The sequence below is a fragment of the Sapajus apella genome, unplaced genomic scaffold (assembly GCF_009761245.1).
Source record: "Sapajus apella isolate SASKATOON/1434 unplaced genomic scaffold, GSC_monkey_1.0 scaffold140, whole genome shotgun sequence".
In the NCBI taxonomy this organism is placed as follows: domain Eukaryota; kingdom Metazoa; phylum Chordata; class Mammalia; order Primates; family Cebidae; genus Sapajus; species Sapajus apella.
Window position 1 is genome coordinate 3,333,684 of NW_022437080.1, and position 24,885 is coordinate 3,358,568.

Genomic DNA, 24,885 nt, shown 5'->3' on the forward strand with positions numbered 1-24,885 from the left:
GGTCAATATGGTGAAACCCCGTCTCTACTAAAACTACAAAAAATTAGCTGGGCATGGTGGCGCGTGCCTGTAGTCCCAGCTACTCAGGAGGCTGAGGCAGGAGAATTGCTTGAACCCAGGAGGTGGAGGTTGCGGTGAGCCGAGATCGCGCCATTGCACTCCAGCCTGGGTAACAAGCGTAACTCCGTCTCCAAAAAAAAAAAAAAAATACAAACATTAGCTGGGTGTGGTGACGTGCCTGTAGTCCCAGCTACTTGGGAGGCTGAGGCAGGAACCCAGGAAAATGGCTTGAACCCAGGAAAATGGCTTGAACCCAGGAGGCGGAGGTTGCAGTGAGTGGAGATAACTCCACTGCACTCCAGCCTGGCAGCAGAGCAAGACTCCATCTCAAAAAAAAAAAAAAAGAGGTTTTAATTGTACAAATAGAATGGAGGAAAAAAATTAAAAGAACAAATTATAATATATTAAAATTAATAGACTAGATTATAAATTCACAAGCCTTTCTCTAGGGTTTTAGTGATTGCTAAGAATGCTGTCAAAATAAAGATACTAAGGAGTTTTATATTATGCTTTATTATTTATTAGTATTCATTTTCATTTGCCATTAATATATTATTATAATTAAGCTTATGATATAAAGAAATAAGGATCCTACATGCTGTTTTTTAAGGAGGCTTTATTCATGCACCATGAGATGGGCACAGGTACTCTAAACTCTCCAGTTCTCTTGTGTTCTTCAGTTTGTATGAAACATTAATAATCTACATTTTTATTTGATAAAAGCATTACATTATTTCAAAAAAACACTGGTATAAATGTTCTTACATAGAGGGCAGTGAGTATGGCCATTAAAGATAGTGTGAAAACATGTATGGGGGCGGATTTAAAAGAGAAAAGTATAAGAGGAGGAGCAACAGGAGGAATAGGAGGAAGCAGGAGAGTGGGTCTAATGTGGTTGGGAATCTAAAAAAGACTAGTAACGGAAGAGGATTGTTGATAATGAAAGAAAAACTTGAATTGGCATGTGAACCACAAAAAAAAATACACATTATTCATGTTTTCTTTTGGTTCCCAGAAGCAGCTATTTTATGACCATTCTCTTCTAAGTGTCTGTCTTACTTAAGTCCTACTTTGGGTTTCAGGAATGCAGAAATTCGAGCAGCAGAGATAATACACAAAATACAAATGGCTTGTCCTTTTCATTCAGATATATTTTGATATAATTTTAAAATTTAGTGAAAGAACATTTGAAATACCCAAATTCAAATTTCAGCTCTCTGATGAACCTGAGACCGGTAAATGTGTCTTCATCTTTAAATCATGGGATTGTTGTAGCAGTAAATTGAGAGAACACTTGTACATTTTACTTTATAAACTAGAAAGCATGAGTACTATTTGTTGTACGTTTCTTTCTTTATCCCCATGTCTTACTACATTATAGTACTTGTCATTTTAAAGAAAAAAAGTTACTAATTATTTTATTTCATTTTTTGAGACAGAGTCTCAGGCTGGAGTGCAGTGGCACTATCTTGGCTTCCTGCAACCTCTGCCTCCTGGGTTCAAGCGATTCTCCTGCCTCAGCCTCTCAAATAACTGAGATTATAGGCACCTGCCATCATGCTTGGCTAATTTTTGTATTTTTAGTAGAGATGGGGTTTCACCATGTTGGCCAGGCTAGTCTCGAATTCCTGACCTCAGGTGATCTGCCCACCTTGGCCTCCCAAAGTGCTGGGGTTTACTTTAGTTGCGTTCAACAGAACAAGCTAAATGCACTAGTTAAATTGATGTTTTAAATATATTTTAAATTAAAATTACATTGACTGTCTTATTCTAATAAATATTCTTGTTTGATGTCAGCTCCAACATAAGAAGAAATTGGAAATTGTTAAGTATAGAATTAGTGGTCTTTGGCTGAGTACTGTGGCTCACATCTGTAATCCCAGCACTTTGGGAGGCCAAGGTGGGTGGATCACAAGGTCAGGAGTTCGACCACCAGCCAGGCCAAGATGGTGAAACCCCATCTCTACTTAAAAAAAAAAAGAAAAAGAAACACACGCACACAAAAATTAGCTGAGCATGGTCGCATGTGCTTGTAGTCCCAGCTACTGGGGAGGCTGAGGCAGAAGAATCACCTGAGCCCAGGAGGTAGATGTTGCAATATGCTGAGATCGCACCGCTGCACTCCAGCCTGGGCAACAGAGTGAGACTCCGCCTCAAAAAAAAAAAAAAAAAAAAGTAGTCTTTTATTGGCACTGCTTTAAACTTCAAATGGCTTTGCTAGATATGACCATTATCTTTTTTTCTTATATGTTGGCAGCTATTCTCTTTGTTTTTGTAAAAGGGAGTTAGAGAAAATACTCCTTTAGGTTAGGAGAATATGCTGATAATCAGATCTCAACCATCACTGAGAAAAATGGGTTGTCAAGTAGGCAGATGAAATTTTCATAGCCTTTTTTTTTTTTTTTTTTTTTTTTAAACCCTGTCTCCTTTTAGTAATTGATTATATTGGTCTTCTTTTGTAAGCACAGGTATATGGAAGGAATAAAAATATTAGGAACCAAAATGATTATTGTGGCTATAGTTGTTATGAAGCCTATATCAATCCTGACACAAATTAAGCTCCTAATCATTTTACAGACAGGTGTAGACAGTACTCTCCTTTATGCACGTGTCTTGGTAATCATTTTGCTCTTTCTCCCTATCAAATGCTTGCATATACTCACAGTGACTCCTTTACATAAGGCTAAAACCTTTTTTTCTTTAAATTGGACCAGAATGTAGTTGCTCACTTTCCTATATCTGTTTTATAATTTAATTTGAAAAAACTATGAGGAAATGTAAGATACTGTACTAATAAATGTAGCATCATTTCCACAGAACCAAGTAAAATAAAGTGGGTTATTGTCTCATAAGAAATGTGATTACTTGAATAAACTATTTTAATGCCAGAAATCTATAGTGTACTGTCATCCCATCAGCAGTCAGAATACCATACTACCTATTGAGTATGAATTAATATTATGATAAGGTTAATAACTATGGAACGGTGCGAATTTACAAAGGGTATAAAACCATTTGAAGATTTACAGATGAATGTTCTGATAAGTGTTAATAAAAGTTGAATTTTTGTTTGCTAAAAAGGGTATAAAACCATTTGAAGATTTACAAATGAATGTTCTGATAAGTGTTAATAAAAGTTGAACTTTTGTTTGCTAAAATTATTGATATAATTCAGAAATATAGCCTATTTAAAACAAAATTTGATTTCCTTGCCTATAGTTATAAATTAAATTATTTTTCTTCCTTGAGGTCCTACTAGTAGAGATAGAAGTTCTCCTCCCCCAGGATACATTCCAGATGAATTACACCAGGTTGCCCGGAATGGGTCATTCACTAGTATCAACAGTGAAGGAGAGTTCATTCCAGAGAGCATGGACCAAGTAAGCAAAAGTTTGATTTTTTAAAATGTAATTTAAAGAGATGTTGTCAGGGTCAGTGTGATTGGTTGGTGACTGGGTGTGTGTGTGTGTATTATCTCTTCTGTAATCACGTATCTTCTTAACTGAACAAAATAGAAAAAATACCTGTTAATTTACATGTGCCTGTATAAAGAAAGCTGGAATACAGCTGGTTTTCTTATATTGCTCAATAAGTGAATGAATGACAGTGAGTGAATGATAATGCATTTGCTTTGTAATTCTGTGATTAACATCCAGATTTTTAAAAATATTTGAAAAAGAGTGAAACTACAAATATTTAACTTTGTGAAACTGAGGTTTGTGAACTTTCTGAAACATTTAAAAAATACTTCAGTTTTGTAGTATTAAAACGTTTTCATGGAGTTGCTGTTATTCCCTTAACATTGCACTGCATTATATGTTCACACTATTGTGATAGTTTACATTTTCTAATAATGTAACAATCATAGTGTCATTAGTTTCTGTTTGGGTGGGTCCATGTTCAGTTTTCAGTAAGCAAAATAATATGAAATATTTTAGCTTTTAATTATTTAGTCAATAGTCTATAGAGAAAGAATATTTTTTTCTTAGGAAATTTTGAAGTCGTGGCTTGCTTACAAGGGACATTTGAAAATGAGTAACTCTGGAGAGTGACCACTATTGATTATGGAATTGTTCTAAAATTGTGGTGAGTGAGGGTTGCACGGCTCTCAGTATTCTAAAAGCCTTGACTTGTATAGTTTAAATGGATGCATTTTATGTTACATGAAGTATGTCTCATTAAGGCAGGATTTTTTAGTAAGTAACTTTTGGTTATGTCAAACTGAATCATGGTAGAACTCCTTTTCTTCCTAGATGCTGGATCCATTATCTTTAAGCAGTCCTGAAAATTCTGGCTCAGGAAGTTGTCCATCACTTGATAGTCCTTTGGATGGGTAATGTTTATTGTAGTTTTGGGGGGTTTTGTTTGCTTATTTAAGACACAGTTTTGCTGTTACCCAGGCTGGAGCAAATGATGTGAACATGGTTTACTGCAGCCTTGACCTCCTGGGCTCGATCAGCCCGCCCACCTCCGACTCCCAAGGAGCTAGAACCACAGGCATTTGCTATTTATATCACATCTGGCTAAATTGTTTCTACTATTTGTGGAGATGGGGTCTCACTTTGTTACCTAGGCTGATCTTGGACTCCTGGGCTCAAGCAGACCTCCTGCCTTGGCCTCCTAAAGGGCTGGGATTACACATATGAGCCACTATGCTCAGCTTATTGTAGTTTTTCTTTTATAATAGATATAGGTAAATATTCATATAGATAGCATGTTGGATTATCAGTAACTTTTTTGTGCTACATTCAGAGAAATAGAATTGGTACTTGTGTATAATAATGGCAGATGATTTTTTGCATAGTGTGGATAAATCCCTTTACCTCATGGGACTCAGTGTCTTTGTTAATTAAAATGATATCTGATTATAATAGTTTGAATATTCCTGCTTGACAAAATTGCGTGTTTGAAGGCAAATCAAACTTAGAATTTATGCACATTTACATTTAAAACCATGTTCATGAAAATGCCATCAACTTTTACATTAATATGTTGGTTTTGGAGATTTCCTGAGTTATTTCAGGATTATGTTCATTCTGGCACCAGATTAGAAATAATTTAAATTCTTGGTAATTGTAGCCCACTGTGCCACATTGGTACATGTAGTCAAAAATTTAAGTACTTCTGTTATTTCAAAATCTAAGTACTTTTGTGAAGAAGCTGTTCAGGAATATGAGCAGGATGAAGTTGCAAAATGTGAAGTTTTTGTTACAAGTGCTCCCCCTCCTGGTCTCAGTAGGATAGTATTCTTGGTAGTCACCCTGTAGCACAGTCAGTTTAATCCTCTCTGGAATTGCTTTATGAAAGCAAATTCTGAAAAGATAACTTGAGGTAGTAGATAATACTAGGTAGACATATAGGAATTTCAGGGAAGTAGTAATGAGAAAGTGATATATTTGAGTACTCACCATTTGCAATTGTGGACACTTTACTAATATACACTTGATTAGTTGGAAATTATCTCCTTTTTGTTGATGCAGAAAGGTGATTTGCCAAGGTTACATAGTTAAGTGGCAGAGCTTGGACTGAAACACAGTGCTTAGGAACACCTGTGATTCCAAAATATTCTTCCACTGTACTGTAAAGTTAATTTTAAAAGCCAGGCTCTTTGCCTACATGTACCAAGTTAGTGTAGTTTCTCTTTTTCAGTTATGCTAACCTTTCAGAGTGAGCTCCTTTACACACACACATACAGAGAGGCACAGACAGATACAGATATCGCTTAAAAATTTTTTAAAAATGTCTTAACATACTTTCTCTAAACTTAATGTGACATTTTCTCTTTATAGAGAGAGCTATCCAAAATCACGAATGCCTAGGGCACAGAGCTACCCAGATAATCATCAGGAATTTTCAGGTTAGACTTTATAAGTTCTAAATGTTTAAATGTTTATGTGATTGGATAATGTTTTGGCTGAAAGGGAGAGGGGATATTTTTGAAAAGTCAAATAAAAATTTATAAATGTGCTTTTCATCATTAGAAATATTTAACTATTTTTTAAATAAAAGATAACCATCTTATATGTCTTAACAGACTATGATAACCCTATCTTTGAGAAATTTGGAAAAGGAGGAACATATCCAAGAAGGTATCATGTTTCATATCATCATCAAGAGTATAACGATGGTAAGTTTCTAGCAATTAGACCACAAGAATGGTTAAAAATCTCAACAATAAAAATAAATACAAAATTGTTTTAAAATCTCCTATCTGTGTAATACCATTAGAAAAATATGAGGAAATTGTGTTATAACAAAAGTATAATTGGCATTTTGGCTTTATGTCAACTTAAACTTGCCTATCCCTTAAAAGGAGTAAATTTTTGTTTTAAAAGGCAAGGTCTTTGTTGCCCAGGCTTGAGTTCTGTGGCATGATCATAGCTCACTAACTTCAAATTCCTGGACTCAAGTGATCTTCCTGCCTCAGCTTTCTGAGTTCAGGTGTGTGCCATTACAGGCATTTGCCATCACACCCAGCTAATTAAAAAAAATTTTTTGTAGAGACAGTGTCATGTTGTCCAGGCTGGTCTTGAAATGTTGGGCTCAAGCAGTCCTCCTGCATCAGCCTCTCAAAGTGCTGGAATTAGAGGTGTGAGCCACTGCACCTGGCCAAAAAGGTGTAATTTTCCTTTTTTTTTTTTCCTCGAGACAGAGTCTCACTCTATCACCCAGGCTGGAGTGCAGTGGCATCATCTCTGCTCACTGCAACCTCCACCTCTTGTGTTCAAGCGATTTTCGTGCCTCGGCCTCCCAAGTAGCTGGGATTACAGGTGCATGCCACCATGCCTGGCTAATTTTTTTTTTTTTTTTTTTTTTTTTGAGATGGAGTCTCGCTCTTTTTTCCAGGCCAGAGTGCAGTGGCACCAGAGTGCAGTGGGATTCTCTTGCTTTAGCCTCTCAAGTAGCTTGGATTACAGGCACCCGCCACCACACCTGGCTAATTTTTGTATTTTTAGTAGAGACAGGGTTTCACCATGTTGGCCAGGCTGGTCTCAAACTCCTGATCTTTGGTAATCCACCTGCTTTGGCCTCCCAGAGTGCTAGGATTACAGGCTTGAGTCACCATGCCAGGCCTAATTTTTGTATTTTTAGTAGAGATGGGGTTTCGCCATGTTGCTCAGGCTGGTCTCAAACTCGTAGGCTCAAGTGATCAGCCTGACGTGGCCTCCCAGAATGCTGGGATTATTAGGTATGAACCACTGCCCCTGTCCAAAAAGGAATAATTTTTAAATGATATTAGAAAATTACTCCTTGATGATGAGATTGACACATCATTCCTTTAAGAAAGGCCGTTACTGGCCAGATGTGGTGGCTCATGCCTGTAACCCCAACACTTTGAGAGACCGAGTGTTGGGTGGATCACCTGAGGTCAGGAGTTTGAGACCAGTGGGGCCAACATGCTAAAACTCCATTTGTACTAAAAATACAAAAAATTAGCCGGGTGTGGTGGCAGGTGCCTGTAATCCCAGCTACTCAGAAGGCTGAGGCAGGACAATCACTTGAACCCGGGAGGGTGGAGGTTGCAGTGAGCCAAGGTTGCACCACTGCACTTTAGCCTGGACAACAAGAGTGAAACTCCATCTCAAACAAAAATAAAAAAGTTACTACCTGTGAACTTTTGAATCTTTGTTTTAGATTTTAAAATCACTATTGGAAGTGAGAATAAATTTTTTTTCTCTATCCAGAAGTGAGGAGGTTCTTTTTTGATTTGTGTGTGTATGTATGTGTGTGCACACTCATATGTTTTATTGTAAGAGATTATTTGAATTCCTATTCAGATCCCAATTATTTTTTTTCCACCCAATCATTGCTATTTCATTTTCTTAGCCTAGTCACAGGACAAATTTCTATTCTCTACATTACACATTTTAAACACTTTAAAAGTATAACATATTAATAAAAGCTATAAGGTCATTCTCTTTTCATTTTGTAGGTCGTAAAACTTTTCCAAGAGCTAGAAGGACCCAGGGGACCAGCTTCCGGTCTCCTGTGAGCTTCAGTCCTACCGATCACTCCTTAAGCACTAGTAGTGGAAGCAGTATCTTTACCCCAGAATATGATGATAATCGAATAAGAAGGAGGGGAAGTGACATAGACAATCCTACTCTGACCGTAATGGACATCAGCCCACCCAGCCGTTGTAAGTTATAGAACATGGCATGGTGAAATGTAGAGCAGAACTTTTGTAGAATTTTATAATATTAAACGGAATAAATACTAAGTGAGTTTTTGGAGTCAGATGAACTACTCAAAAAATGTAATAATCGTGTTTCTAAAGGTGGTTGGAATGTCAGGTGTAAGCATGGTATCACTGCTGATTACTTTAGATAATTCTGTTCACTTTTATTGGCAAAATTATTACCAACTAGTCATTTTTTATCCATTCATTCTGCATATCCTTGTTGAGTGTCTACCACTGAGATTTCAAACATAACCTGTAAGACATAATCTAATGGGGTAGATGATATATGGAAAAATAATTAGCATTTAAATGTTAGTAGAAATCACCAGTTGAGGAGATAATGTGCAGGAGGCCATAACATAGTCTAAAAATGGGGAATTGTTCCATTTTGGGCTGATGTGGGGGTTATCTTACTTGAAATAGTGGGAACAGGAGTATAGTGGCAACTCAGGTTGGATTGCAAAGTGTTCAGACCTTATTGTGTAAGCAGTGCATGCAAAGATTCATGCTCAAAGATGTTTATTATAGTACTATTTGCCTATTCTGAATTCTTTTTTTTTGTGCTGTGTCATAATTTACTTTTATATCCATATTGACCCCGTGCTATGTTGTGTTGCTTTAGCTTTAGACAGGTATCTTTTGAAGTGATTAAAAAATAAGAGAAAATGTCTTTTATATATATCTTCAGTCTGTTCATTTTTATAGATCTTCGTATAGGTACAAAATCTGTATAAACAAAGACAGTTCCAAGATCTATTGGGTATCAAATTCTGTCTGCCTGAAAAACTACATTATAACCTTTCTTATACTATAGGTTTGCTGGTAATAAGTTCATTCAGCTTTTGTTTGTTTGGAAAAAGTCTTATTTCTCCTTCATTTTTGAGACAGGGTCTTACTCTGTCACCCAGGCAGTGGTGCAATCTCAGTTCATTGCAACCTCTGCCTCCTGGGCTCAAGTGATCCTCCCACCTCAGACTCCCAAGTAGCTGGCACTACAGGCATGCACCACCATGCCTAGCCAATTTTTGTATTTTTTGTAGAGACAAGGTTTTGCTGTATAGCCCAGGCTGGTCTTAAACTCCTGGGCTGAAGCCAGTCTACCCGCCTCAACCTCCCTAAGTGCTGGGATTACAGGTGTGAGCCACTGCACCTGGCCTTTCTTGCACTTTAAAGCGATTGTCTTACTTTCTTCTGGCTTATATACTTCCTGAAGAGAAATCTGCTGTAATTCTTACCTTTGTTCTCCACATGTAATATGCTTTCTTCTCCTGCAGCTGCCCCAGCTGCTTTCAAGATTTTGTCTTTGATTTTCTACAGTGTGAATATGATGTGTCTAGGTATATTTGTGTAGGGTTCCCAGCTGGTGTTCTTTCAGTTTATTTATAGTTTGTCTGTGAAAAGTTCTCAGTATTTTTTATAAAAGTTCCCCAAGTATTTTTTCTGTTCCATTCTTCTTTTCTCTTTTGGGATTCCTATTACCTGTACACTAGACTGTTTGATACTGTCTCATACCTCTGTTTTCTCTCTCTTTCTTCCCTCCCTATTGATCTGTTTTCAGGTTCACTGATTCTTTCCTCAGCCTTGTTGCATCTATTTATAATCCTTTTGAAGGAATTCTTAATTTCTGTCATTGTTTTTTATTTCATGCATTTTCATGTGATTGAATGTCTTTTCCATCTCTCTGTTCTCCATCTATCTGTTCATGCATATTGTCTACCTTTTCCATTAGAATCTTTAACATGTTAGTCATAGTTATTTTAAATTTCCTGTCTGAACCTCTTGAGTCTGGTTGTATTAATTGCTTTCTCTTTTGATTTTTTTTGGAGTGGTTACTTTTTTGTGTCTTACCATTTTACATTGAATGCCAGATACCATGTATATAGGATAAGGGAAGAGGTAAATAGAATGCATGCCTGCAAATAGGCACAGCTCTTCTTCTGCTAGGCTATTATTGTGAGAAGTTGAGTCAGTCTAGTCAGGAGTTGAGCTGGGTCTGGATTTTGTTGTTGCTGTGGTCTTTGTGCACCACTGACTTTTAAATTCTTCTTATTACCTTGTACTGGTTTTCTAAAGAGATTTTCTCAGTGGTCCTGCTCCATCAGCTTTTGGCCTTCCCTTTCTTTTCTTTTTTTGAGAGGGAGTTTTGCTCTTGTTGTCCAGGTTGGAGTGCATTGGTGCAATCTCAGCTCACTGCAACTTCCACCTCCCAGGTTCAAGAGATTCTCCTGCCTCAGCCTCCCAAGTAGCTAGGATTACAGGCGTCCACCACCACACTCAGCTAATTTTTTTTTTTTTTTTTTTTTTTTTTTGTATTTTTAGTAGAGATGGGATTTCACCACACTGGCCAGGCTGGTCTCGAACTCCTGACCTCAGGTGATCCGCCCGCCTCGGCCTCCCAAAGTGCTGAGATTACAGGCATGAGCCACTGTGCCTTGCCTTGGCCTTTTTTTTGTGTGCCTACTTTCAGAGAGAGAAGGTCTGTCTATGGCCTTGTCACCCTCTCAGTAGTAGATTGCTGCTACTTGCCAGCCTAGGATAGGGGAGGTAAAATAGAGGGTTCTGTGTTGTCTTGTCCAGCTTCAGTCTTAGGCAGGCTTTATCTCCTCAGTTCTCAGCAATGTGCTGTAATGGTCAGGGTCACAAAAGGTTTCCATTCTCTCTCTGAGGGGTAGGATTTTTTTTTTTTTTTTTCTTTTTCATTCCCCTAGCCTCAGTGGCTCTTTACCTGTACCCCTGTACCCCAGGGGTGACAGGGTTTGCTGCTTTCTCCAGCAGTGGAAGGCTCTGTTTCTTAGGGGAGAAGGGTTTGGAAGGGCTTTCTAACTTTGTCACAACAGTAGGCCATTCCCCTTCTCCAGGCATTGACCATCAAGGGAGGGCTTCCCTGGTGTCTCCTGCTCCTGTGAGTGCATGGTAGAGGTCCAGGGAAAAGATTTTGAGCAGGTGTGAACTCACCTGTGTCTGGATCTCCCAAAGGTTCAATACTCTTGTGCCAGTCCATATTTGTTTAAAATGGAGCTGAGTTCTTCCCTGTTTGTGTGGGTCTTTCTCCATGCTTTGCCATTAGTGAGCCAGTGCTGCTGTTCTGTCTCTCCTTGGAGGTACCAGTTTTTCCTTAGATTTCAGGTTAGTTGGTTGCCCTGCAATCTTAGTTTTTTGATACATGTTTTTAAAAAGTTGCAATTTTGTAGCTTGTCCAGAATTTCTCTTGTTGTTTGGATGGGAGTGAGGCTGTCTCCAGCTTTCCGCATTGTAGGTGGAGGCTAAAAAACTAAGTACAAATGTTACTGCAGTAAAGATTAGAAATTGTGTATCTTACACCATTTGGCATCTTAGATTTAGTAAAAGAAAGATGCTGTAAAGTGTGTAATTAGGAAAAAAGACAATTTCAGAAAAAAATGAGTCTTGGGGATATGAATCTTTTTCAGATTTAGAATTTGTAGAAAAATTGACTAAAGAGAAAAATTTAGAAAAATGATAACTATATGAATTTGGATAATCGTAATTTTCCCTTATATCCAAGCACATTCAATGAAGGATGTCACTAATGCAGTATGCTTATTTAGTTATTAACCATTTGCATGCCATTTGATATTTCACTTTAAGAAAGTGTTCTTTTTCAGCACCTCGTGCTCCAACCAACTGGAGACTGGGCAAACTGCTTGGCCAAGGAGCCTTTGGAAGGGTCTACCTCTGTTACGATGTTGATACAGGAAGAGAATTGGCTGTTAAGCAAGTTCAGTTTGATCCTGATAGTCCTGAGACCAGCAAGGTAAAAAAATCACTGCACAAAGTACTTTGTCATATTATAAGAAGCTTTATTTATTATTATTATTTTAACATTAAGCCCCTTCCGTTCTATATAAGAAGCATTTTTACTTAAAAAAAAGTTTTCTTTAGTATAAATTATTTGTAAAATAAACAGATTAGATATGTTTATCTACTTTTTAATATGGATTTTTCTGTATTAGTACTTCAGTTATAATCCTAATCTGATTCAGCGTTGCTTTAGCATACCATCAAGGACTGTTTAAAAGTTATTGGTTAGAGAGTGAGATGTTTGTTACTTGGGAACTAAAATTTTCAGAATGAAATTACCTTGATGGTCTATCAAGTTAGAAGTTTTTGCTTTTACTGACATTATTGAAGACCTAACAATGAATTCTGCCTTTCAGGAAGTAAATGCACTTGAGTGTGAAATTCAGTTGCTGAAAAACTTGCTACATGAGCGAATTGTTCAGTATTATGGCTGTTTGAGGGATCCCCAGGAAAAAACACTTTCCATATTTATGGAATATATGCCAGGGGTAAGTTAGTACATCTTTTTGAAAATACACATTCTATTTAAAATTTCAGTCAATAAAAGAAAAACTTAGATTATAAAATGTTAACCCTAGTTAAGGACATTTTGGAAGTGTTTTAAATTAGAGCTGGGTAGTATCTGTTATCTTCTTTATCTATCTTTGTATTATTTAATTCATTAATGCTAAAGTATTCTAAAGTAGGTTACAGACATCTTAGTGGTCCATCCTCAGAGTTCCTTAAATGCCCTAAAATGCACATTATAGATGATATAGTCACACCGAGTTCCAGTCTAGGGCCATATATTACATTTAATTTTTATGCACCTTAATTATCTCTCTCTTTTTAAACAATTTTTATAATTCTTTAAAAAGAGAGCAAGAGAGACAAGGTCTCACTCTGTTGCCTAGGCTGGTTTCAAATTCCTGACCCAAGTGATTCTTCTGCCTTGGCCTCCCAGAGTGCTAGGAATACTATCTAGAGCAGTCAGTTTGTATATGATACAGATTTGACAAAGCGAGTAGGATAGTCTGTTAAGAGTCTTCGCTCTCAGGATCTGGAAGAATTTGGAAAAAAAAAAAAAAAAAAAAAAGTCTCATGGATTCTCTAATTGCATTCTTGTGGATTTGGGTTTTGTTGTGTTTTTTTTGTTTGTTTTAAATTTTTTATTTTTTTAGTTATATGAAACGCTTCACAAATTTGCATGTCATCTTTCCTCCGGGGCCGTGCTAATCTTCTCTGTATCATTCTAATTTTAGTATATGTGCTGCTGAAATGAGCATGTGGATTTTAACTTGTTCCTTTATCCCTTTATTTACTATAAACTCCAAGTTAAAGTCTAAATTAGATTCATATTCAACCTTTTTTTGTTTGATACATCATAGATGAAGCTATGTACTTTATGTTGCATCCTATCAGGAGCCCAATTTCTGGTTATTCTACTGTAGCAGTGCAAAGACTGACCATTAGATGAGCATGATTGACAGATTGATGCCTGCATTGTAAAGTTTTGTTTTTTTCCTGCAGACCAGAAAGTAATATGAGGTATAGCAGTGGCACGTATCAATATCCAATTTCTTTTCAACCATCCACCTAATATTTTTAGCACTGATGGATAGTCATTACTAGAGTCTCTGATTTCATTAGGAGTTATAAAATGTGATTTGTGACATCTGTCATTCCGTATATTTTATTTTTTTAATACAGTACATCTAGTATTAATGATTTTCAAGGTGGTGCTTAATATGTTTACTCATTTAAAAATACATGCATTTCCATAATTTTTATTTTATTTATTTGTTTTTGAGACAGAGTTTTACTCTTGTTGCCCAGGCTGGAGTGCAGTGGCATGATCTCAGCTAACTGCAACCTTTGCCTCCTGGGTTCAAGCAGTTCTGCCTCAGCCTCCTGCGTAGCTGGGATTATAGGCGTACACCATCACACCCAGCTAATTTTTTTGTTTTTAGTAGAGACCATGTTGGCCAGGCTGGTCTCAAACTCCTGACCTCAGGTGATCCGCCCACCTCAGCCTCCCAAAGTGCTGGGATCACAAGCATGAGCCACTGCGCCTGGTCATAATTTTTATTTTTTGAGGTGGAGTCTCACTTTGTTGCCCAGGCTGGAATGCAGTGATGCGATCTCAGCTTAGTGCAACCTCAACCTCCCAAATTCAGTCGATTCTCCTGTCTTAGCCTCCTGAGTAGCTGGGATTACAGGCATCCACCACCGTGCCTGGCTAATTTTTATATTTTTAGTAGAGACGGGGTTTCACCATGTTGGCCAAAGTGGCCTCGAACTCCTGACCTTAGGTGATCCACCCATCTTGGCCCTCCAAAATGCTGGGATTACAGGCATAAGCTATTGCGCCCAGTCTGCATTTCCATAATTTAAAAGGTAGCATATGTTAGCAAAAGAAGTTTGATTTATGGGTCTTCATGGAGGTAGCTGATTAAAATTGTATGTAGAATGTACAAGGTTGCTATTCGAGCTTATGGATCAGTATAACAGTCTGTGAACCAATATCTGATAATAATGTTCTTGACCACCCTCAGTGTCCCACAGCAGTAAACTTGTTCCTTACTATTAAGAATAATTAATTGTTCATAGCAACACCATTGTCACTCATTGTTATCATTACTGCTTCCTTATTTCAAAAATTCTGTTGTCAATGTAAGTTAGTTTTAAAAAAAACCCTTTTGGGGAGATTTTAAAGACCATAAAAATATTGAAGCCTTTTGATTTGGTAATCTTACCGAAATTATTCTACAGAAGTCATCCAAAGGAAAGGAAAAAAAATCTGTACTCATTTTAATACTATAAAAATGTATCTGTGTTTGGACAAGGACAGAATAAACTTAGAAACTGAAACTGAAAATGTGTCTAAATGAGATTTTTGATAGATTTTTCTCTTATTCAGTCTTGTTCTTAGACTTTCCTGAGTCCCCAAGTTTGTGAGTGATGCTATCTGGACAATTTCATTAAATTTAGTTTGATGGATCCCTTTTATGCCCTAGATTCAAATTCTGTCAAAATTGTTGTTCATTTTTCTGTTTTCGCAAACTTACACTAGCATTCTATTCCTTACTTATCTGGAACTATTTAGACTTGAAATCATAGCTTTCTTTTATTTTCAGTTCCTGGACTAGCAGTTGGCTTTTCCCTGTTTCTCTTTTTCACACACACACACACACAAACACACACACACACACACATCTTTAGCTGGTACAGTGTTTCTCAGCTTATTTCACTTGTACACACTAAAGAAGTTAACATTTTTACACTGATGGAGCTATTAGCAGCCGTAGGCAACTGGCCCAGCTGTCCAGAGAATCCATAACTCTGTCACTCATTTGCAACCTAAAGGTATTATTTGGCCTATTTTTTTGGAAAGCTCAGATTTAGTGGAGTTATTCTGTATGTTGTTATTAATATTATTATTTTTTGAGTTGTAGTCTTGCTTTGTTGCCCAGGCTGGAGTGCAGTGACATGATCTCCGCTTGCTGCAACCTCCATCTCCCGAGTTCAAGCAGCTCTCCTACCTTAGCTGCCGGGATTACAGGTGTCTGCCATCATGCCTGGCTAATTTTTGTATTTTTAGTAGATATGGGGCTTCACCATGTTGGCCAGGCTGGTCTTGAACTCCTGACCTCAGATGATCTGCCTTCCTCAGCCTCCTAAAGTGCTGGGATTACAGGGGTGAGCTACCATGCCTGGCCTATTATGTACAGTACTACAAGTAGAGACACAGTAAGTACACTGAACAAACAAGCCACGCTGAACTGTAGGTGTGAGTAGTTGACTGGGAACACTTGCTGCTTTCCATATGTGTGTTTGCAAGTTTGGGTCCACAGAATTGCAAGATGTTCTCCCTCCAAAGATGGCTCATAAACAGTGGAAATGACAAATGGCTAAATCTGTAAAATCCAAGGATTTACTTTCATATGGCAAGAGTACACCATTTACCAAAATTCAAGGAAAGGCAGAAACATTTGGATGTATTTTCTTGTCAAAAAAGAGATCTGTCTCTTGGAAGCATTTTATTTCCATCTTTTAAAGGGATTATTAATCAAACTTGTACAGTGGAATCACTAGGGAAGCTTTTTCAAAATTCAGATACCTGTTTCTCACTTCAGATTGATTCACCTTTCTCAGAGATGGCATCTTATCCTGCCCTAAAAAACACGTGAGAAAATCTGAAGTTCTCCTTTTGTGTATGTTCCCATGTTTCGAACTCGAGTGTTGATTATATAAAGAAATAACTTTAAAATCTCATATGTGTTCTTTCCAGTTATACCCATTTCTTTTCCTGAGAAAATCAGCAGATGTCAGTAAAACACTGTAAAAACAGAATAAGAACAAAATAAATAAAATTCAAGTAGGATATGCATAGATGAGTGTGATGAGAATTCCTGCCCTCTTTACTGATAAAGATTTAATATCAGTTTTCATTTCAAACCATATACAATAGTTTTTGTTGTTTTCTTTTCTCCTAGGGTTCAATTAAGGACCAATTAAAAGCATATGGCGCTCTTACTGAGAATGTGACTAGGAAATACACCCGTCAGATTCTGGAGGGTGTCCATTATTTGCACAGTAATATGATTGTCCATAGAGATATCAAAGGTAAGTAATGAGGTGTTTTCTATTTTAAGTACACAGTTCTTTGTGAATGTGAATGAAGCAGGTGATATGGATAAGACATTTAACATTATTTTATCTGTCCCTGAAATACTACAGGGAAACAGTTCTCTTGCTTTCTTGTGGATTCTGTCAGTGTTCTATCACACCTGTCCTGAAGCAACAAATGGGTAGCTCCACTGTGGGGGCTCACAGAATCAGTAAAGTTTAAGAAACCGTACACGTGAGATCATGTTTTCATACATATTGCATAGGTGTAAGGATAGATTGGCTAAGAGTAGGGGCCCTGCTGCCAGATGGCCTGATTCCAGTTCAGGCATTATCCATACTGTGTGGCCTCGGACAAGTTACCCAATCCCACAGTTCCTCATTCTTAAGTGATAGAGAAAATAGTGTCCAGCTCATAGGATTCTTAAAAGGATTAAATGAGTTAGTGCATGTAGTATGCTTAAGATAGTGCCTGATACCTAGAAAGCCCTTAAAAGTTAGCTATAATGACATACTTTATCTTGAGATCAAATTTACTCAGGGGAATGGATATCACTACCTAGAGACAGCATGAAGAGAAGGGAAGAAAAGAGCCCCAAACTAAGCTTTGATGAACTCCAACTCCATGAAACTGACTTTCAAACTAAAAACTCAGCTGTTTTCAGGGGTAAAGGATGTAGGTAAATGAGTGAAGTCACACAAAAGCAACTGGTGGGGGTATGTACAATTTAAGAATGCTTAAAACTCTATACTGGAAACATACCTGGAGGTTTGATTCTGTAAAGGTAGGTTGTGACCCCAAATTTAGACATCACTTTATAAATCAATCAATAAAAATAATAAACAGCCAGCATGTTAGTGCATGCCCTGTAGTTCCAGCTACCTGAGAGGCTGAGGCAGGAGGATTGCTTGAACCCAGGAGTTCAAGTCCAGCCAGGGTACGGTAGCAAAACCCCGTCTGTTAATAAGTAAACAGTCATGTGCTACATAATGATGTTTCCATGTCATTATGGACCACATATACAACAGTGTCTATATTATATAGACTAGGTGTGTAGTAGGCAATACCATTTAGGTTTGTGTAAATACACTCTGTGATATTTGCACAATGACAAAATTGCCTAACAGTGCATTTTTCAGAATGCATTCCCATCATTAAGCAATGTATTGCTGTAAATATGTACGTGTACACATGTGTATTTGTGTGTATAAAGATAATATTCATTGGTCTTGCTGGGGACTCTCAGGAGCTCCCAGGCTTTCATTTCCTCTTTGAGGTGTGGCACATCCTAATTATGGCCATATTCAGACCAAGGAGAACATTCCTAACCAGTTCCTGGTGATGGAGTAGAATGCAGAATGCCTAACCAGATCACACATACTAGAATGGGACTTATCGTAAGTCTGAAAAGATGGGGACATTGCTCATGATCTGTTCGTCTTAGGCAGACCTCGGTTGTTAAGTACGAAACCTGATAGCTTAAAGAACCTCACAGAGAAGTTATTCAGTTAGGAATAATGTCCATTCAAGCCAGCTTCTCGTTAGCCCTCATAATGAGGCAAGGCAAAGGAGCTGAGGGAGCTACCCCCTGAGTGGATCTGCTTCAGGCTTTGCCAGAGTGATGAGCCATCCTGGTCAAATGAGAAGGTTGGAAGTAAGCTGATTTTAAAGCATAGGATAAAGATATTGATAAGAGAATAAATGTAAAATGTAAAATTGCATGTGCAATATGATCTTAAGTTTGTAAAATTCAAATATGACTTAGAAGGAAAATTTCCATGTGATGAATGATGGTTATCATCCAAGTGGCAGGATGAATGATGGGCATTTTCTTTTTTGTTTGTTTTTTTTTTGTTGTTTGTTTTGAGTTAGGGTCTCCCTCTGTCACCCATGTTAGAGTACAGTGGTGCTATCATGGCTCACTGAAGTTTTGACCTCTTGAGCTCAAGCAGTCCTCCCACCTCGGTCTCCAAGTAGCTGAGACTACAGGCACACACCACTATGCCCAGCCAATTTTTAAAAAGGTGTTTTTTTTTGTTTGTTTGTTTGTTTTTGGTAGAGGTGGGATATTGCTATGTTGTCTGGCTCCTATATACTTTTTCTGTATTTCTCAAATTTCCATGAGCAACTTTTAAATCATAAGAGAAAAGGAAGATGGTTGATTGGTTTTCAATTTAGACCCAAGACATCATAATGAAACTTAGGATGAAAATGAATTGATTATATTGCTAGACAACCAACTCACTATTTCAAAAACTAGTTGCTTTCTTCTGCCTTTGTTTTTATTTGTTTTACAAACAAGACCACTGAAGAATGGATGAAAGGAAACTTATCTTTATAGAAGTATTTTGGCTAACAAGTGAAGAAGGAATAATGAACTAATAGATATTAAACCTTAATAGCTGCTGATATCACTTAAATAGAAACTGTCTGGAATGCAACATCATCTATCTAGGTTTGTTCCTCAGTCCCCCAGAAATTGAACCTGAATCTGACAGAGTCCCCAGATTCAGCTACCAAATTATGTAATATACATATAGGACAGATAAGCATGTTAAAATGATTCTTTGGGATGCAGTCAGCAAAATCTAGACCATGAGAAAGTCATAGGCAAACAACTTAGTTTCTTCATAAGTTGCAAAGAAAAAGAAAAGGAGATTGGAGGGAACTTTAGGAAAGACTTAAAAGATGTATCAATATGTATGGACTTTATTTGGATTCTGATTTTTTTAATGTAACAAATTGAACAGCCATATATTTGATAATATTAAGAAGTTATTGTTCATCCTCTTGGTTGTGATAAGAGTCCTTATCTTTGAAAGATACATACTGAGCCATTTCTTGATCATTACATCTTGAATATGCTTCAAATCCTAGAGAGGGGAGAGGGAGTGGTTGGCAGTATGGCTGGCGCAGGATCGTCCAGATGGATGTTGAGTCTGGGTGATGGCTGAGCATGCTGCTTTCCCTTTGTGTGTGTCTGAAAATTCTCCTTAATAACTTATTTTTAATATGTCCAAAATAAGTTTTTAAAAACTGTGTTGGAGCCTGGCTACCCATTTTCTCCTTACCCCTTTTTGTGAATGAGCATTGGTTCAACATTGGTGATTCCTCCCCAGAGACAGCTTCCCCTGTCTGTGACCTGCCTTGAACTGTTCCTCCCCAATCAGAGCCTTTCTTGTAACCAGTAAAAAACTGACTTTGTTGTCCTTCCAGTGGTCAAGTATTCTAGAGATGGTGGCTTTTTTGACAGCCCTTCTTAAAGTATTGGATGGTGATGGTAGGAGATGTTAGACAGTGCTCTTTTAGAAGATCATTAATGTCATGGCATGTTTATGCTTAAAGTGTGCAGAGAATGGATTCCTGGACTCTCCCCTGGAGAGAGGCTTTGGGGAATCATCATTGACTAGACTAGGGAATTTGCTGGGAGAACAGAAAGACAGGTACAGAAGCTCCATGATAGGGATGGGGTCTCTTTATCCTCTCCAGTCTGTAATGTAGCTTTTCTCCACTATTCACTCTTCTTCTTAGAGACCATTTTTTAAGAAAAGGGTAAGAGAACCAGGAAAAATGAGTCTGTTTGTAATATAAAATATGGTTAAGGTTATGGAAGACTTAAAAATAAGAATTGAAATAAAATTTAAAAATTAGATAATAAATGGCTTATTTAAGGATAGGTTAAAAAAAAAAAAGTTTAAAATGAGAAGGTCCAAAGTAACGAGGGTTATGTGGGAAAAATGAGAAGAGAAATGATTATAAAAGAAACTGGATTTATAATCCCAGAAAAATTACTGAATTTCTGATAAGAGGGAAAATAGAGAATAAAAAACAAATGAGCCTAGTGCCCATATCTTGGTTTTTTGTTTTGTTTTGTTTTGTTTTGTTTTGTTTGTTTCTGTTTTTTTTGGGACAGGGTCTCACTTTGTCACCCATGCTGGAATGCAGTGGCATGATCTCAGTTCACTGCACCCTCAACCCTCTGGGCCCAAGCAATCCTCCCACCTTAGCCCCCCAAGTAGCTGGGACTACAGGCACACGCTACCACGCCCGGCTAATTTTTTTTTTGAGACAGAGTTTGGCTCTTGTTACCCAGGCTGGAGTGCCTATAATCCCAAAGTGCTGGGATTATAGGCATGAGCCACCGTGCCCAGACCGGCTAATTTTTTTTAATTGTTTTGTAGAGATGGGGTTTCATCACATTGCTTACACTGGTCTTGAATTCCTGAGCTCAAGCGATTCACCTGCCTTTGCCTCCCAAAGTGCTAGGATTACAGGTGTGTGCCACTGCACCTGGCCAATATCTTGGTTTTTTTATGCCATTCTCCACTAAAAGGAACCAGGCCTCCTTTGGAGAAATGGCTGATTTTAGGACTGGTATAAGAAATATACAAGATGAGTCTGGAGCATCTTGGAGTGCTCAAAAACAAAAGCAAGAATACAATGATGGGGATATGGCAAAGGGACACAGAAGCCAGTGGAAAAAATTCAAGTGGCTGAAGCTGATACATAGCCCGAGAATAAAGTAGTACTGAATTATAACCTAGCATATAAAACAGATATCCATGTGTTCATAGTGATGAAAATGAATGATTTAATAAATACATGGAAGAGGGGAGACAAATCTCTTCTGCAGAATAACTCCAAATTATGTAGCTACTCAGCCTGGAGCATAACTCTTGACTCCTTTCCTTAATTGTGGGCTGTGTGTAGTTAATTTCTTTCAAAGTGTAGGGCATGGAAAGGGTGGGGGAGAATGACTTTACAGTGGAGAACCTGACAAACACTATCTCAAGCCAGGTGTTCAAGGTCAGCATCAACAATGATGTTGACAGTATGTGCCTTTAATATCCTATGATGAGAATGGCAGTTTACCTGTGGTCTTGCCCCAGAAAACTTACAACCCCTGTTATGAGAACATGAGACAAATCCTAATTCAGGGACATTCTACAAAAACCGAATGCTAGTACTCCTCAGATATGTCGTCATCATCAAAAACAAGGGAAGTCTGAGAAAGTGTCCCACTTAAGAGGAGCCTGAGGGAACAGGATGACTAAATATGGTGTGGGATCCTAGTTGGGATCCTGGAACAGAAAAAGGATATTAGGGGAAAACTGAGGAAATCTAAGCAAAGTATGAACTTCAGTTAATAATATTTCAGTATTGGTTTATTAATTGTGGCAAATGTACCACACTATTAGTAACAGAAACTGGGTGTGGGGTATATGGGAACTCTCTATACTGTCTTTGCAGTAATTCTGTAAATCTGAAGCTATGTAAAAAGTTTATTACAAAAGCTAATGAAATTTTAAATGAAAAGCTCAAAGCTTGCCTATCAGACATTTTAAAAATATTAGAAAGTGAGAAGTAAAGTTAATATAAAGCAAGATTCAATATTAAGAAAACTCTATAAGGTAAGTAATTTTTAAGTAATAGAGGGGAAAAATCCTTTGATTATGAAAGTCCCTAAGGAAGTTTCTGAGGAAAGGTTGGCTTCTCAGGGAAATAAGCTTTAGCCATGGGCTTCTTGCTTTGTGACAGAGAAACGGGGGGGCTTTCTTGGTCCTTCACTGAGTTTCATTCTTAGCCCTTTTCCCCTTTCTCCTTCACCTCCAACCTGTACCAGTCCTTTTCAATAGCAGCTTTCTAGGTCTTGAATAAGTATTCTTGCAGCAAATCCTTAATGAGTACCACCTGTATGACTAGCGTTATGCCAGCTACTGCCAGAAAAGATGAAAAGCAGCCTTACTTTGGGGACAAATCAAGAGTCTATGAACTAATTCTCTGACATTGTTCTTTTATATTATATTCCAGACTGACAAAACTATTGAAATGAGATGATTTCTTATTTTTAGGCGCAAATATTCTGCGAGATTCAACAGGCAACGTCAAACTAGGAGATTTTGGGGCCAGCAAACGGCTTCAGACCATCTGTCTCTCAGGGACAGGAATGAAGTCTGTCACGGGCACACCATACTGGATGAGCCCTGAAGTAATCAGTGGAGAAGGCTATGGAAGAAAAGCAGATATCTGGTAGGTTTTGATGTGAAGTTTGCTTGAAAACCACCTGCAGCCTTATGTATTTCCACCTGGGATTGAATTTACTGAGGCAGATGTAAATGATCTTTTGTACTTTCAAAATAGGCTATAAGAATTGCAAAGATTATATTAATTATGCCTTACTAAGGCTTATAGTTGACTAAATATGGCCACACTCCGTGGCTCATGCCTATTACCCCAGCACTTTGGGAAGCCTAGGCGGGAGGATCACCAGAGTTGAGGAGTTGGAGACAAGCCTGGCCAACAAGGCGAAACCTCGCTTCTACTAAAAATACAAAAAATATTTGTAATGCCATCTACTTGGGAGGCTGAGGCAGGAGAATCACTTGAACCTGGGAGGTGGAGGTTGCAGTGAGCTGAGACTGCACCATTGCACTCCAGCCTGGGTGACAGAGCAAAACTCTGTCTCAAAATAAATAAAAATAAATAAATTTACTAAATATTTAGAATCCTTGAACCTGTCTTCCATTCTTTAGGAAGGATTTTGTCTTAAGCAGACCTCAGCATTAAAAAGCTTTTTGCTATTACAGAAGTAAATGAACAGTTATTTTGTCTAAAAAATTTTAAAAGTATTTCATCTTTGTTGTGTCTTATAATTCATTTTTAATTCTTCTATAATTTTAAGTTAGAACATGAAATGATTATTTTCTACTTCCCACCCAGAAAAGAATTAAATAAATGTTCATTTTAGGCACCTGAAGGCATTTGATTTCTAATGCTTATATTCTTTGTAAGATAAAGATAAAAATTATTTTTAGTGTCAGGCTAGAAATTATATAAAACAAAAATAATAAGATGAATAATGTTCTTTGCCCAACTGTTTGAATTGATAGTCATTAAATTGTTATTTATTTTAATTGATTTTTATGTTTAAATTAGTTTTATGAAATTAGACCTTTTTAATGAAGCTTTGAATTTGAAATTAAGTCATATTTAAATGTATATGGACTTAATGCCTGTTTCTCATTTTCTAGCTAACTAGCTTTCTCTCATGTTGTTGTTTGTGTAATGTATTTCTTTTTGTTTCTTTTCAGGAGTGTTGCATGTACTGTGGTAGAAATGCTAACTGAAAAGCCTCCTTGGGCTGAATTTGAAGCAATGGCTGCCATCTTTAAAATCGCCACTCAGCCAACAAACCCAAAGCTGCCACCTCATGTCTCAGACTATACTCGAGATTTCCTCAAACGGATTTTTGTAGAGGCCAAACTGAGACCTTCAGCTGATGAACTCTTAAGGCACATGTTTGTGCATTATCACTAGCAGCCAGTAACCTCTCCTGTGCCTCTACCTAGCTCCCATCTATTCATTCACCTTCTCTCTGACTGCACTTTTCTTTTTTATAAAAAAAGAGAGATGGGGGAGAAAAAAAGACAAGAGGGAAAGTATTTCTCTTGATTCTTGGTTAAATTTGTTTAATAATAATAACCTAAATTTTTTATATTTAGTCTTTTTTCCCTTACAAGAACTTGAAACTTTTTTTTTAATTTTTATAATGTACTGATGTGGTTCAGAGAGATAAAGCACTTTAGTACATAGTCACTCTTTCTAGTACACAAACAAATCATTTGGAATACCTAAAGATTGTAGAGTCTTTTCCTCTATCACTGACATTATTAGTGGTGATGAGAAGACATGGAAAACAAGGAGAAGAAAATGATGTATAATTTGTAGTTTTTAGTGATAGTATTTAAACTATATCCTCATTTATGGGGTTGAGCCCTAAACTTTAGGGTAGGTACTCAACTTAAAGAATATAGGTTTCTTCTTGTATCTGTATTCTTTAGATCCTAACCTCTGTCTACCAAGCTTTTTGCTCAGTAGGAGTCTTGATAGAAGATACAAATCTCTAAGAGGTATGTTTATTTGTTAATCCTAACCAGTATAATAAGCAAATACACTATAATAGATCCATGTTACTGGAATCTGTAAACCTTGAGGGATAGCTTTCTGCTTTAAAACACACACACACACACACACACACACACACACACACACACACACACACACACACACAGCTTTTTTATTTTAAAGTCAAGTCATGAGCAAATCCAAATAAAAGACAAAAGGATATTGTTCTTATTAAATGCGTGAGCAGTAGAAGAGACACATTAGCCAGTCAATAGAAATTAAAAAAAAAAAAAAAAAAAAAAAAAAAAAA

At 37.3% G+C, this 24,885-nt stretch overlaps 1 protein-coding gene and 1 non-coding gene across 2 annotated transcripts in view; one reads left to right on the forward strand and one right to left on the reverse strand.

Moving 5' to 3' along the window:
* The window catches only part of MAP3K2 (mitogen-activated protein kinase kinase kinase 2), a 57,972-nt gene extending 33,287 nt beyond the window's left edge, over window positions 1-24,685 (forward strand). The window contains exons 8-17 of the mRNA XM_032263951.1: window positions 3,310-3,440; window positions 4,314-4,393; window positions 5,850-5,917; window positions 6,095-6,187; window positions 7,994-8,200; window positions 11,866-12,014; window positions 12,418-12,549; window positions 16,537-16,666; window positions 22,523-22,700; window positions 23,762-24,685. Of these exons, the coding sequence (XP_032119842.1) occupies window positions 3,310-3,440; window positions 4,314-4,393; window positions 5,850-5,917; window positions 6,095-6,187; window positions 7,994-8,200; window positions 11,866-12,014; window positions 12,418-12,549; window positions 16,537-16,666; window positions 22,523-22,700; window positions 23,762-23,987 (1,394 nt within the window). The 3' untranslated portion in view covers window positions 23,988-24,685. The remainder of the gene's footprint in view (window positions 1-3,309; window positions 3,441-4,313; window positions 4,394-5,849; window positions 5,918-6,094; window positions 6,188-7,993; window positions 8,201-11,865; window positions 12,015-12,417; window positions 12,550-16,536; window positions 16,667-22,522; window positions 22,701-23,761) is intronic.
* LOC116540487 lies at window positions 13,220-13,326 on the reverse strand. The gene has a single exon (XR_004264462.1). It is a non-coding gene; the product is annotated as a U6 spliceosomal RNA (small nuclear RNA).
* Window positions 24,686-24,885: the final 200 nt, after the last annotated feature.